Source organism: Haliotis rufescens, unplaced genomic scaffold, assembly GCF_023055435.1.
Source record: "Haliotis rufescens isolate VD_foot unplaced genomic scaffold, xgHalRufe1.0.p SCAF_10, whole genome shotgun sequence".
NCBI classification, from domain to species: domain Eukaryota; kingdom Metazoa; phylum Mollusca; class Gastropoda; order Lepetellida; family Haliotidae; genus Haliotis; species Haliotis rufescens.
This window is the reverse complement of record NW_025963780.1, coordinates 26,551,198-26,567,292: the sequence shown is the minus strand read 5'-3', so window position 1 is coordinate 26,567,292 and position 16,095 is coordinate 26,551,198. Positions and strand designations below refer to the sequence as shown.

The 16,095-nt window shown below is 41.1% G+C and overlaps 1 protein-coding gene across 5 annotated transcripts in view; it reads right to left on the bottom strand.

Annotated features, from left to right (window-relative positions):
• Positions 1-16,095, bottom strand: part of LOC124151962 (calcitonin receptor-like) — a 216,162-nt gene that overhangs the window by 76,068 nt on the left and 123,999 nt on the right. For 4 of the 5 annotated variants that reach the window (XM_048388942.1, XM_048388937.1, XM_048388949.1 and 1 more), the window contains exon 2: positions 4,481-4,610. In XM_048388942.1, the coding sequence (XP_048244899.1) occupies positions 4,481-4,607 (127 nt within the window). In that variant the 5' untranslated portion in view covers positions 4,608-4,610. Of the gene's footprint in view, positions 1-4,480; positions 4,611-11,900; positions 12,482-16,095 lie in introns of those variants that run through there. The other variant, XM_048388940.1, reaches the window with a different exon arrangement.

Sequence of the window (16,095 nt, the reverse complement as noted above, 5' to 3'; positions counted from 1 at the left end):
ATAACATGTTACGTTCGACCACTTTCTAAAAAGGCATTGTGTATTCATAGCTTTCGGCCATGGGAGCCGTGCCAATTTAGACTAATCAAAGAGGTCCACAAAGTAAGGGACTTCCAGTCGTCGGACTTCACGTTTGTGGATGTCTCGGTGGCCCATGACTGAGCAGGTTTGACTGCTGATTTGTGTGCTAGCGATTAGGTGCCTTATTCTGAGAGTATGGGTTCGAATCCTGGATTGGATTACGAGAAGTTGTACTTTACTGAGAGTGTTATCCCAAATATAGCATTTGTTAATTACATTATAGGTTATTCTAAATTAGTTTGCAAGGTGTCGCAATAAGACAAGGTCATCTGTACCGTTTTGAGTGAGTATGGTTTTATGCCGCTTTTAGCAATATTCCTGCAATTTCACGGCGGGGACACAAGAAATGGGCTTCACACATTGTACCCATGTCGGGAATCGAACCCGGGTCTTCGGCCTGACGAGCGAACGCTTTAACCACTAGGCTACCCGACCGCCCCTGTACCCTTTTGAATATATTCAAGACATTACAGCATGATGGTTCGTCCTAAAGTATAAATGACCTACCGCCGAGCCTAATGTTTTGTCACTTTAATATACCTTTTCATCTATCCTGAACCTGATCGATCAGAACTCCTTTCATTCAATAGCCTACCCTTTCCGAACTGTGATACTAAGCTGTTGTCCAAACGGATTTCATTTTGAGATAAAGACAAACCATCTTTGTCTTTGAAATGGATTCCTATCATCCACCGATATTGTTCCGCCCTTGTATAATACATCATGTTCTGCCATCATGAAACCCCACTCAATTTACTGGATCCCATACAGGCTAATTCCGCAAGAATGAACGACCACAGTCAATCCTTTCATCAATGTCGATGGCTCAGCAACGAATGCTCTCCCGGACAAATGGATGGTCACTTCAAACATGTATGGAAATTAACTTTCGGACGTAAATGGTAATCCCCTGGGAGATGATGGACTGCAGGGATTATCTCCAACGTGCTTGACCACCTCATTCCAGTGGATTCCGTCAGCTATAATCTACGCGGCTCTCCATTCTCTCAATGCCCAAGACATAAGACCAAGATAATCGCTATTCAGCTCGGTTGGGTTATTGATGTTTATAGTAATTCTGAAGGTGTGAGGTTACTACTTCATACTTCGTTATTAGCTGAAGAGAAATGGACGATATTTGCTACATGTACTTCATGATAGTATCCCAAAAAAGCTACATTAAGGTGATTTTAATACTTCTGGCCAGGAGGTATAATTCCTAAAAACGTCGAGGCAGGGGTTATGGGTGGACGTGTTACCCGATGTGGTGCTGTCGATTGAATATGTTCAACCTATGTCGAGAATTAGTACCACGTGGGACATTAAATAATGGTCTCAGTACAGGTACACGTAGGATACTTAATAGCATTGAGGTCGATAGATACGTTTAATACTTATTTAGGTACTGCTCAAATAAAGTGGCATTTGAACTATATGAATCAAACTTGCTGAGAATACCAATATGAATCTTTGGTTTTCTGCTGTGCTGTTTGTAGGTAATAGTGTTTTAATGATAGGATTGCAACGATATCTAGGGTATTACCTGACTTACATAGAATTGTAATGTTGCGAATTCCAGAGCCTTAGACGCGTAGCCACCTTGTAACATTCAGAGTGAGTGAGTGAGTTGGGTTTAACGCCGCTTTTAACAGTATTCCTGTTATATCGCGTCGTGTCAGCTTATTGTGGGAGGAAAGCCCAAAGTGACGCAGGTCTCAGACGTTTACCACTTCGGTGAAAACCATGAGCACGGGTATGGTGCTGACAAACCTAGAAACATAATCGGGGCGAACCGGGATTCGAACCCACAATCATAGGTTTCTAGCGTGCTCAAGGGACGCAACTCTGCACAGCGAATCGCAACGCCTTAGACGACTGGGCCACCAGTGACCCTGTAACATTAAGAGGAGCCACCCGAAACACATTATCAACACTTCAAGAAGATTCTAAAAGAACGTTCTAAAACTATTGGTCAAAACTCGACAAGGGCGTCCCGACAAGCCGTACTTTAACCTAAAGTAATGCACCGTGTCCTCAGATTGTAATCATCTGAAATCCTTCAAATCGATAAAAATGATTTCAGGGTTGATACAGTTACTGTCATTTCATAACATTTTCAGCTATGTTTGTGTGGTTTAATAAGTGAGTTGGAACCATTCTTTGTGATTTAGTTTTAAAAGAATGTCTAAATAAGTGTGCATATATATTGCTGTTTGGAAAATACTTTCGAGTCTTGCAATGATATAGACATCGGTATTGTGATTATATTCACAGACTCGGCATGATATTTCGAAAGTAAAAGCCTCACTGGGAAATTGCTACGACTAATTGAAAAAATACTAACAAAAAACGAAAAAAAAGTAGCCGTGCTTTCCTAAAAGTTTAAAAAAAATATATACCGTTGACTTTAAAGTCGTGTATTGCCGATGCGATGTAAAATTTTAACTCACTCACTTAAGGTCGTGATTTACAGTTGCACGTCTATGCTACGGAATCGATACCAAACTTCCACATTAACAGCTCGGACAATTCCTGGGTTGAGACCAGTTACTAGCAGAACGGTACGGAACCGGTTTAGAGAGCACAAGATCCGGCCCCGACGTCCACCGATGTGGCCAGTTTTGCCTCAACGTCTCTGTTAGGCACGTCTAGCTTGGTGACGACAGCATCGGAGGGTTAGAAGACAAGATCGGGACGGTATACAGCACAGATGAGTCCAGGTTTCATCTGGACAGCTCTGATGGCCGTGCAAGGGTCTACAAGCGTCCAGGAGAACGTTTCAGCGACGCGTGCGTTACTCAACGTCGTCAGCTTCGGGTTGGAAGGGTTACCAGTGGTATGGAGTGACATCACAACGCATCATTATTAATGGCAATTTGAATGGCGTACACTACCAGGCCGACATCGTTCGAGTAATGTTCTACCCTTTGTGGAAATGTAGGGACAGAACGTCACTTTGCAGCAGGGTAATGCCCGCCCACATGTTGCACGTGTTGTAACGGACATTTTGAGGCTGCATAACATGCTATACTGCCATGGCCGGCTGTTTCTCCAGACCTCTCACCCACAGAACATGTCTGGGATGAGATAGTGCGACGCATACGACAGGACCAGAACCAGCCGTTAGCTAGCAATCTTCGGTTGACGTTTGGAAAAAAACATCCCCTATGCTATTTCTTAAGTTTTCTTATCATCTTAATGCGACAACAAACAAACAAAACTGTAAACAGCGCAACACATGTACGTAGCTGTGACTCTTCATTCGGCTGCTGCTCCACCTGTTCATGGACATACTAACTACACTCCCGTGACAAAGGTTTGTCAAGGGTTACCGTTCTCCCATTGACGTCCACCTGATCATGGACATACTAACTACACTCACGTGACAAAAGTTTGTCACGGGTTACCGTTCTCCCACTGACGTCCACATGATCATGGACATACAAATAAAAAAATTATTACACTCCAGTGACAAAAGTTTGTCACGGGTTACCGTTCTCCCATTGACGTCCACCTGATCATGGACATACTAACTACACTCACGTGACAAAAGTTTGTCACGGGTTACCGTTCTCCCACTGACGTCCACATGATCATGGACATACAAATAAAAAAATTATTACACTCCAGTGACAAAAGTTTGTCACGGGTTACCGTTCTCCCATTGACGTCCACCTGATCATGGACATACTAACTACACTCACGTGACAAAAGTTTGTCACGGGTTACCGTTCTCCCACTGACGTCCACATGATCATGGACATACTAACTACACTCCCGTGTCAAAACTTTGTCACGGGTTACCGTTCTCCCATTGACGTCCACCTGATCATGGACATACTAACTACACTCACGTGACAAAAGTTTGTCACGGGTTACCGTTCTCCCACTGACGTCCACATGATCATGGACATACTAACTACACTCCCGTGTCAAAACTTTGTCACGGGTTACCGTTCTCCCATTGACGTCCACCTGATCATGGACATACTAACTACACTCACGTGACAAAAGTTTGTCACGGGTTACCGTTCTCCCACTGACGTCCACCTGGTCATGGACATACTAACTACACTCCCGTGTCAAAACTTTGTCACGGGTTACCGTTCTCCCATTGACGTCCACCTGATCATGGACATTCTAACTACACTCACGTGACAAAAACTTGTTAACGTCCATGCTATTTTAATGTAGCTGGTGTAGCAAAGAAATTAAACATGTGCTGGTACAAGCTCTCGATTTTGCATTAATTAAGAGCACAGTAACGGCAAATGTAAGCAGTAACTGCTAATACAGATGCCAAGATACGTCACCCGAAATTAAGTAGGTCTATGTGTCATACTGTTGGCAGGGAAGCCGTATCTGGCTTCGCAAGGAGTGACTATGGGTGAGGACTTACCGTCATCCGGGTATGGCTTCTGCAGCACGGTCTCATTGCACTGTCGCCATGCGTCATAGTCGATCTTAAATAGTGCTTTACTGGCACCTTGCGTTGACACTTCGAGGGCTGTTCGTGTGCTATTCATATCCTGCAACAAAACAGCATACATGAAGCACCTGCTGGTTGAGATGAAAGCGACAATGTATTGAGCTAATTATACGTATACGCAATACGTGTACCTGTACAAGCGTGAGGGACGCAGGGTTCTGTCACTGAATGTGTATTAATAAAGGGGCCTAAAAAAACTGAGTTTAATCAAATTGAACCATGAAGGGTCGAAAAAACACACAGGAATAATTATGTGATGCAAATGAGATGAGAAAAATATGAATAAAAAATACCTCGTGAATCGTCCACATATGACAAACATATAAAACGTTCAATGTGTACGGCGAAATTTGTGTTGTAAAGGGACAGTACTGGAGAGTGTTCCAACCTTCACTCGTTGATACGGGTTCAACTCCCTTAGATCAAATACAATTTGTAGAGACCATGAGAGGTGTTCCCCTCGATTATATACAGACTGCCGTCATATAGCTGGACTATTGCTGAGTGCGGCGTTAAACAACAAACCGACCAACCAACCAACCAACTAACCAAATCATCAGGGTAGAAGTAGCCCTTAAACGCAGTTACAAAGAATAAAGAAGTTGTTATCAATTAAAAGTCGCCATGCATCCATGTTACTGTCAATAGTACGGGTTTAAAGACAGATGAAATTCGATCGACTACAATTTTGCATGGAGAAACAACACTCTCTGACAAGTTCAAATATCAAAATATGAACGTCTCGAACGTTTGGATAGACAATAAAATCTGTAAAACTAAAAATACGAACTATGGATAGTAAGATGCTGCAAAAAACGTACGCCTAGGTAATGTATCATCAATTCCACAGATGCATATGAAAATTGAAATATATGTATAAAATCATTAAGAAAAACGTGCAACTTTATGGATTACAACTTCTGATTTATTGCATATAGCAATAAACCAGAAGATGCTGTCCATTAAGTTGTGCGTTTTTCTTAATTATTTGCCAACTTCTAGAATGCCAATCAAACAGTTAATATATATAAAATCAATTCATTTATGTGCGTGCGCAGTGGGTTTACGACAAAGAAGGTTATAACCCTTTATGATACAGTGTCATCATGATCAAGCAGATATATTACTTCAGGTTTTATATATAATATAATGAAATACACATATCCAAAAACGTTAAAGGATCATACTACCTGATGCAGCAATACAATAGTCAATGGCATAAACGTGGCAACCCTATTTTCATCCTTTCTTGGATTCTCTGCTTCCCAAGTTAAACACGAACATTGAACACGCAAAGCACTTTCTCTCGGTCAATGTTAACCTTAAATATTGACACTACACCAGCGATCCATTTCTGTGCATTGTTTAAAAAATATTAGCCCAAAGCTGTGCCCGAATGCAAACAGTTTGACGTGCTGTTCTTCCAAAGATCGGATGATATTTAAATGAAGCAGTATGACTTTTACACTGGAACATGCTCACGTGGGGCCTCGCCGCATAAGTGACGATCAAGGCGTTATTGGAAGAGGAAATAATGAAACATAATACACCAACAATGAAAAAAGAAGGTGTAAAATGCCAACGGCCATTCTGTCAAAAGACAAACGTGCCTAATCCCCATTTCTTTACACAGTCAGAAAAAAGAATGATGTAATTACGTCTTATTAGTTGACCTTTTTGGGCAACATTTTGTCACATCTAATGTAACGTACATTAAATATCGGCTGACAAATAACCTAATTAAAAAGGATACAGGTTTCATTTTTACCGTCTCTGAGGAGGTCTCTGTGTTTAAGGTGGTTGAGTACGTGAAGCAAGAATGACTTGTCTGCAAGGCAGGTTGTGTGTATTGACGAGGTTTTACTGTACGTGTATCCTTCAGGGATGTTTGTGAACATCTATGATACTTTTTTGTTAGTAGTAGTAGTAGTAGTTGTAGTTGTAGTTGTAGTTGTAGTTGTAGTTGTAGAAGTAGCAGTAGTAGCAATGGAAGTAGTAGCAGTAGAGTAGTAGTGATAATAGAAGTAGTAGTTGAAGTAGTTGTAGTAGTAGTAGTAGTAATAGTAGTTGTTGTAGTAGTAGCAATAGAAGTAGCAGTAGTAGTACTGTAGTAGTAGTAGTAGTACTAGTAGTAGTACTGTAGTAGTAGAAAAAGTAGTAGTAGTGATAGCAGCAGTAGAAGTAGTAGTAGTAGAAGTAGTAGTAGTAGTAGAAGTAGTAGTAGTAGTAGTAGTAGTTGTAATAGTAGTAGTAGTAGTAGTAGTAGTAGTTGTAGTAGAAGTAGTATGTTTTTCAGTTCTATCACCCCTTGACAGCTTGGGGAGGAAAGCCCGAAGTGATCTTATATAATTAAACGGTTACCAATTTGGTGAAACCCACTAGCACGGGTATATTGTTTACAAGCCAAGACCTAGTGCAACCCGTTTCGGCAGATAATCGAGACTTGGTATTCTCAGGCGTTGACCTTTTGAAGTTAAGTTAGGACTGCACCACTTTGAGTCTTCTACCCGCATTAACACAGTCAGGCAGCGGTCTAACCGAACCTCACTTCAACAACAGCCGTAGGTGGTAACTGCAATATTAGTGGATCGTACTTCGGTTTAGACGATTACACATTTGTCATTCACAATCACTCACACCGGCAATAATGGCCTTTTTAACTACGAAAGGTTTCTGCAATAGAATTTTATCTGTCAATCACTCTTCCGTGAACGGTCAAGGGTGTAATAAAACTAACAGTCGTTTCTGTATCGACTGCGCTGTAAACGGTAGCTCCGATACGAGAGGCCGGCACTAGAGTCGTAACACTCTAGCAGAGATAAGCCGCAGTCAACTCACTGTAGAACCATCTTGTACGTGCGATCATTTGGGAAGTATTTCTTTTTATCGAAACTGTAAGGTTGACTCGTGTATCATACACAGACTGAACCGATCAGGTAGGAAGTCAGGTTCAGTGCTGCTCTAACATCACTTTCGCAAGTGTGTCATCTCTCTCTCTCTCTCTCTCTCTCTCTCTCTCTCTCTCTCTCTCTCTCTCTCTCTCTCTCTCTCTCGCCACTCACCCTCTCTCTGTCAACTGTTCATTTCACTGTTGTAATGAATGTCTCTCAGTTGGTATCTCTCTCTCTCTCTCTCTCTCTCTCTCTCTCTCTCTCTCTCTCTCTCTCTCTCTCTCTCTCTCTCTCTCTCTCTCTCTCTCTCTCAACTTTGAAATTGAAATTGATTGACCTTTCATGATAGGTGTCACGCACCACTTTACATTTCTGTCTCTATAAAGTCATTGTCATTGTTCAACCGTAGACCCGTAAGCATGTACCAAGTGTATGGAGACCAGTGCAATGTAAGTATTAGTACACAATTATGTTTATATCATTATTATATATCGAAGTTACTGGTGTGACCAATATAATATAGTCTCTCTCTCTCTCTCTCTCTCTCTCTCTCTCTCTCTCTCTCTCTCTCTCTCTCTTTCTCCTCTCTCTCTCCCCCTCTCTCTCTCCGGATCCCTCGCTCTCTCTCTTTCTCTGTCTCTCTCTCTCTCACTCTCATTTCAGATATTCCAGCATATGTAGACAAAATGAGAATAAAACCATTAACGAAAACACTTTTGGTGACAATAGGAAGCAATAAACAATATTGATTAGTGCGATATCACATCCACAAAATATACACAGATTGTTTTAAACCTATTCAAAGTCCTTTTGGGGGTTCGTTGCACTTAATTATCAGCAATTATAGCTGTTTCTAGGAGATCGATAAACAGACATATGGGCAAATTCACAACATGTATAAACAATAGGATATGTACCGTTACAGGCACAACATGCTGTCTTTGATCGTATGTTCACTCTAGTCTGCATTTAAATAAAACCGTTATTGACAATTTCTTACACTATATGTGAGTCTAATTGTTACCATGGCATCGTTCAAACGCCACACTAAATCATGCTTTATCGAGAGACGTATAAGACGGCACACTTGCCCACGGACTTTTCTCAGCTTCATCTATAATAAGCTTTAAAGGACCAAACATCATTTTGATGCTATTTGGGGACGTTGAGCACGATTCAAATGAGGTTGACGTTTTTGTGAAAACCTGTAGTTGTGACGTCACCACTGACCTTCATACAACTGACGGTGAGGCTAATGTAGGTCAACCGTCTGACAATTAGGACAGGCTTCATTGGTCAAATTCATGCGGTATGCAAATTCGCTTGTGAAAGTTGTGAAAAGCTTCATCACGTGACATCCCGATTGCATTTTCAACCACTTGCTGGGACTATCTTCTGCCTAAGATTGCCGAAGGATACAACTACAATTTTACCTCTGATCCCTCGTGCTAATAACGTCATTCGTCCATTTATTGGACATCGGTGGGGATTCCGGGTTAGAACTGGCCCCAGCGACCTGTGCCTATGAGGCTCGGGGATTTGGTTGATTGCGTGGATCGTGGCTTTTACCATCAATCTGATCCAGATAGATTCGATAACTAACAGGACGTAGCGTTACTAACAGTCTTTTTGTTGAAATATTGCTGATTGCGGCGCTAAACAACAACAAAATAAAAACAACCAAAGCGTAATTTGAGAGAAAAGTACGCTTGTATTTCGTGGTGGTGGAGCAAAATGTACATGTATTGGGATTGTACCGTTACCCTTACCGTTACTCACGACGATTGCTACCGGTAGGGCTGACCACGTCCGTTTGCTAAAAGGTGAATATATCTGTCCTCTGTTCCTGCGTTTCTTAAAGATTTACTTATAGGAATACCATTATATCACTTGTGGTGTACTCTCAGAGTGTTTTCTTCACAGTTGCAATGCCTGGTTACAACTATATGCATACGTGTTTGAATATAACAAGTTCACTAAATGTGTGCTGAAGATTAAATCCTCTAACACCTTGTGATGGAAGTCATTGTCATATTTTGAAAATGATCAATTAAAAGGAAGCCATTGACTGATATCTAAAGACTGGAAGACGTAAAGTCACACGTGATGTAATTGATCAAAAAGTAATTCCCTTTCTGTGCACGACTTCAATATTAGGACTTATGTATTTAAAAACCCAGTGGTGCTAAATATAGCACGTCACTGTAAGCCTGTTTACTATATTTCATAGTTTTACAATATTCGATTCGAACGCATGTTTACTGTGGTATTGGCGTCAAATAACAGCAGATAACTGTAATATATTTTCATATCAGACGGACTGCCCGTAGAATTGGCGATATTTGTAGTTGTCCGCTGTCACATCTGCCCATCCGACCATGAAGTACAAATGCTAAACATGAATCACTTCAACGATATCTCTGAATAATGACGAGAACAGCTGGACATGATAACTAATGACATTAATATTGAACCACGATTTGGCATCAAACGGAAAGTCTGCAGGTATTTGGAACACATACCGATGTGATACTTTGAGGTTTTTCGCACAATTGACTAAATGTATAACGCCAATTCCTGAGAACAACAGGGCTCGATTATCCGACGAAAGAGATGCCATCGGGCGTAAAATACGAAACAAGTGGTGCCATTCGTATGAATGGACAAAATCAATGATGACACCAAGTGTCCCAATGGTCTAACTTATGATTGACGTTATTGCAACACGCTATTGCAGTCAAGCTGCCACCCCAATCATCGATACCCTTGTGGTAATCCAAGACGAGAGGCATCGGGATTTCATTCGCAGCGACCCTCCAGTACCATCCCGGTAGTTGACACCAGAAATGGTCGTCTCTCAATGTAGTCATGGACACCGGGCTTACGACCTAACTCTTTTATCACGTGCCCCCCCCCCCCCCCCCCCCCCCCCCCCCCCCAGCTCATCCCGCGTTAAAATAAGGTTGTGGGTTTGTTTAACGCCGCACAATATTCCAGCTATATGACGGCGGTCTGTAAATAATCGAGTCTGGACAAGACAATCCAGTGATTGATAACATGAGCATCAGTCAACGCAATTTGGATCGATGACATGCATGAACCAAGTCAGCGAGCCTGACCACCCGATCCCGTTAGTCGCCTTTTACGACAAGCATAGTCACCTTTTACGGCAATCATGGGTTGCTGAAGACCTATTCTACCCCGGAATCTTCACGGGTCGTTAAAATAAGGCCATGTTAGAGCCAGTTGCCAGTCAAGCATACCCGATGCAAGTTATTCAAAACAAACATTGATTGTGTTTATATTTTTAGTAATTCATAAACACATGATCATGATATAGTTGGATTCGTACCATCAACTCTGACTTAAGCAGGTATCTCTTATGACTATGAAAAGGAATTAGTCGTGTTTAAAAGTGCCTGACCTCAGATGTTATTTCATGATTAAAAGGTAATGACAGATAAAGTACAGATAATCTCAAACGGTTTTAATGTTAGATATTACATATGTTGCATTTTATATCAAATGTTGCAGTTATTGCAACTTTCAAAACTAGACTGGGTACTGGCAGCATACAATGAGACAACAAAGCATCACTTGGATTCAGGTCTTGTGGAAGGAAAGTAAAATATAAAGTTAACCGGGGTAAATAATTTATGAAACAGTTAATAGGTGAGGTGAAATGAGGTTTAACGTCGCGTCTAAGATTATTGCACTTATATAGCGACGTGCATGCGAGTTTGTATGTGTACTAGTACTAGTCCGGATTGATGCTATCCCAATGAGATACCATGCCGCAGTTTAACATGAATACCCCTCTCAGACACAGTATACTGACTTCGAGCTGACCAGTCCTTGTTTTAGCCTTTAATGCCGAGCGCCAGACAGGGTAACAACAAGTACCATCTTTTAACGTACCCCGGATCTTCCGCTCTCCGGGAAAAAATAAATAAATAAATAAATAAATATATAAATAAATAAATAAATAAATAAATAAATAAATAAATGAATAAGTAAATAAATGTAACATTGCAGCAATGTAATGACAAGGTATCTATAGCCATTTATAAAGATTGAGGTTTCTACTTGTTTTTAGTAGTATACACATGTGTATGCATCTAGAAGGCCCATGTCAATATGTTTAGCCAAACACACAACCTTGCGAAAAAAATCCTCGCACATGGGATATATTTATGTTAATATCTTGGCCATGTGGAATCTACAAAACCTTGTAATGAATATAGCCACTTTTAAACAACACCACAACCTGACTCAAGTATATAAAAGTACTTCCAAACTCAACTCAGAAACCAAACGTTATGACATGAATAATTCCGTATAAGATAATGTTCTGTGTGGACGGGAAGTTCAAGGTCGGATCGTTACAAACAATCAATCATCATCAAGTAATCGAAATTATTTCACCCTAAAAATCTTACCTTGGTAAAGAATACCAGGTATACTCCAGTCTGTGGTCTCCAACACCGTCAGCCACGACACGACACGACTCGACGATCGCTGTCAATAGTGGCATCTGCATTTCACCTGCTGTCTATATTGACGTACCGCTGTAGCCGTTGAGTGATCATGAGTGGTAACATGACGGTGTGTATTGACTGGTTTAATGTCATGAACGACAACAGGCGTCTACAGCTGGCCAAAGTTGCAGTAGTCGTCAACCGGCGCTGTAGTGTTGTCGTGGACGGCTGGTTCTTCATCTGGACACCATAGTCTCAGCGGGGATCATCGTCGTGTGATGCAGAATGTTTTTAACATCACATTCAAGATTATTGCCCGTATACAGCAAGGTGCATACACGTCTGTGTGAGGCTGCTTGTAAATATAACAGTCCCAGCTTATAGAGACTTTATAGTGCTAGTATACTTAGATACCATACACACTTTGATATGGCTACCCAATACAAACCCATTTTACTGACTTCGATCCGTCCAGGCCGTGTTGTGTTCGCCTATTGTCGAGCGCAAGGTATATTTGAACGTCTTTTGAGGATCTTCCACCCTCCAAACTTTCGACCTCCGGGCGGACTCTTTGAATTATCCACTTGACTCAATAAGTTGTGATTCCAATTATACATCGTTATAGCTGCAAGGTTTCTAATAACATGACGCATGTATTTGTCTCATAGTTATTATTGTTAAGTTACTCTCGGGTATTGAAGTCAGAGACATCAAACGATGATGAAATGTCACATACTTATGTGATATATTCCTTTCTGCACGTCATTTTGTTCTGCTGGATGCATTGAGTGCACACTGCATTAGTAAAGCCATCGAAACGACGTCCCTTGTTTCGTTTTCGTAAACTATTACACTTTTACTGATATAAAATACACATCTCGAAGCTGTAAGGTATCCCAATTAACAAACTTGTAAACATTATTTGCCCTAGGGTTGCGATATGCACGATGTTTACATTCATGTAAATTGCGGTTACAGCTGACGGATTGAAATGTACACGCCATATGTTAACTGAGGTCTACTCATTCAACTGCGGTATAGCGTTACAATATATGCGGCGTATTACATACAGACTGAAGTAGATAGCTATGTGGTACATTTACATACAGACTGTGGTAGATAGCTATGCGGTACATTTACATAAAGACTGCGGTAGATACCTATGCGGTACATTTACATACATTGGTAGATAGCTATGTGGTACATTTACATACAGACTGCGGTAGTTAGTTATGCGGTACATTTACATACAGCCTGCGGTAGATACCTATGCGGTACATTTACATACAGACTGCGGTAGATACCTACATGTATGTGGTACCATTTACATACAGACTGTGGGAGATAGTTATGCGGTACATTTACATACAGACTGTGGGAGATAGGTATGCGGTACATTTAATTACAGACTGCGGTAGATAGTTATGCGGTACATTTACATACAAACTGTGGTAGATAGTTATGCGGTACATTTACATACAGACTGTGGTAGATAGCTATATCATGCTTTTACATACAGATTGCGGTAGGTATCTGGAGGTTTGCAATATACGCGGCACAGTTACATACGATCTGCGCAAGTTGCTAAAGATATATATTACTTAACAGTTGTAAATAAATATCCCAATCAAAAGTTGAGTGGCACAATGCCGTGCTTCCTTCCAGTACAAAGAGAAATATATTTCTACGCCCAGCACATGTACCACCTGATTCCTGCCTCACAGATTAACCATAATCCATACATAATCATACCATGGCCTAAGCTATGGATAGCCTTATATCATATTATTCTCAACAAGAAAACAACGTGGGGTCGTACTGATTCAATTTGCGCCAGTATTTAGTCTTACTTATAGCCATACCCATATATTAGTTACAACATTCAACCATCAACTCCGATGGGCGGTATGAAGTCTTCACAAAAGCATGTTAACATACAACGGAAGCATGTGATTAGATTGATGACATGTTGGTTGAGAATATGCTGCTTATTAAATTACGTGGTTAGACGAAACTATATAACAAGGGACATCCTTGATAAGTAGGGAGTGGGTGAGTGAGTTGGGTTTTCACGTCGCTTTTATAAGTATTTAAGTTATATCGCGGCGTGTCAGCTTAATGTGGGAGGAAAGCCCGAAGTTATGCAGGTCTCAGACGTTTACCACTTCGGTGAAACCCACGAGCACGGGTATGGTGCTGACAAACCTAGAAACATAATCGAACCAGGATTCGAACAAACAATCATAGGTTTCTAGTGTGCCCAAAGGACGCAACTCTGCACATCGAATCGCGGCGCCTTAGACGACTGGGCCACCCGTGCCCCCTTGATGAGTAAGGAAGTACTCACTTAGCATGTGAATACAGGTAATTAGGGTTCACGCCCAAAACGGAAACAGGAAATTGATTTCCATTACATAAAGCATGCAGCCACACCTAATTAACGAATGAATCATTCCAGGATTCCAGATGCCTTATGGAGTTTGAAGTTCCTGTAATTAGAATAAATGTATAAAGGACAATTGGTCGTTATATTTTGACAAGAACTGGAACGGATGAAGCCAGAGTCGACGGCAAATCATTAAACTCTTTGAATTCTCAGGGGTTTATCATTTTTCTGTCAATTAATGAACTCATTGTTTATATAGTACATGAAATCAGCATAAATGGCTTATCCCGCATGACTAACCCTTAAACTCTTCAATCGGAAGACCCATGTCCAGCAGATACTTAACAGACCTTTGGCCCCAGCTAGACAGATTTTGAAATTGCAGCCACAGAGTGAGTGAGTGAGTTGGTTTTAACAGTATTCCAGTTATATCGTGGCGTGTCAGCTTAATGTGGGAGGAAAGACCGAAGTGATGCAGGTCTCAAACGTTTCCCACTTCGGTGAACTCACGAGCATGGTATAGTGCAACAAACCTAGAAATATAATCGGGACGAACCGGGATTCGAACCCACAATCATAGGTTTCTGGCGTGCCCAAGGGACGCAACTCTGCACAGCGAATCGCGGCGCCTTAGACGACTAGGCCACGACTATGACTGAGATGTTATGTTTGAGAATGGTTGTGCAATCAAGCGTAATAATTCCTGTTTTAGTGGTTCTACGTTTTGAAAGTTATGCATTTTGGGAGGATACCGTAACTAGTCCTTAGTAAAACTGATACTAACAAGGATGCCACCCGTGGATCGATGTTCATGATGTCAATCACTGGATTGTCTGGTCCAGACTCGATCATTTACAGACCGCCATCATATAGCTGGAATATTGATGAGTGCGGCGTTAAACAACAAACCAACCAACCAACCCATCATCGGATTAATGGTTGGTTTGTCACTCAATGAACGCGGGGACATTGGAATATAATTGTGACCATTATGTTCGAAGAATTAGAATAACAGTAAATTCAAATCCTTAGTTTTACATGTACAAACCGTAAACGTGTTTATAAAAAGAATTCAAATAGGACAAAGCAAAATATAACCAAATAAATAAAGCGACAAAACCCTTTCAAAAATAAAATAATCTCTGCCAGAAGCAGAATCCATTGTACAATTCGGACTTTATCATTAGCATGTAAGATTCGAAATCATGATCACATGATTCTGTCACACCAAAGGGACGTAACTATGCACAGCAAACTATGGCACCTTAGGCGATTCGGTCACACGTGTCACCTTGGGATGTAACCGTACATCAACGTGTTCTGAGAGAAGCACCCAGCAATCAGCGGAGGAGATCTAGCGAACGTGTAAAAGCAGTTGTCAGTGATTATGTTTAACACCTGTCCAAATACAACCAATAACAGTAAAAGCCGCATGAGTACTTAGAATCATTGGTATATGGACCCATCACATAGTTGCGGTGTGGGTCATGAAGTCGTCCATCTAATAGCATACCATTGAATATTTACTGACAACGCTCCGGGGTAATGTGAGACACACGTATGGCAATACAAATCGTTAAAGGGGGATGAGGCTCGGATTCCTTTCATTTGACCTTTGCTTCTTCTGGAATGATATTTCCTATCAGTGTTAACGTAAAACATATAATCCTTTGGGAGTTGAGAATATAAAAGACGGGATGTGAGGGAAGAAGGTTTGATTGATGATGGCAGTCTGCGAACACGTGACACATCACACATCCATTGTTGTTG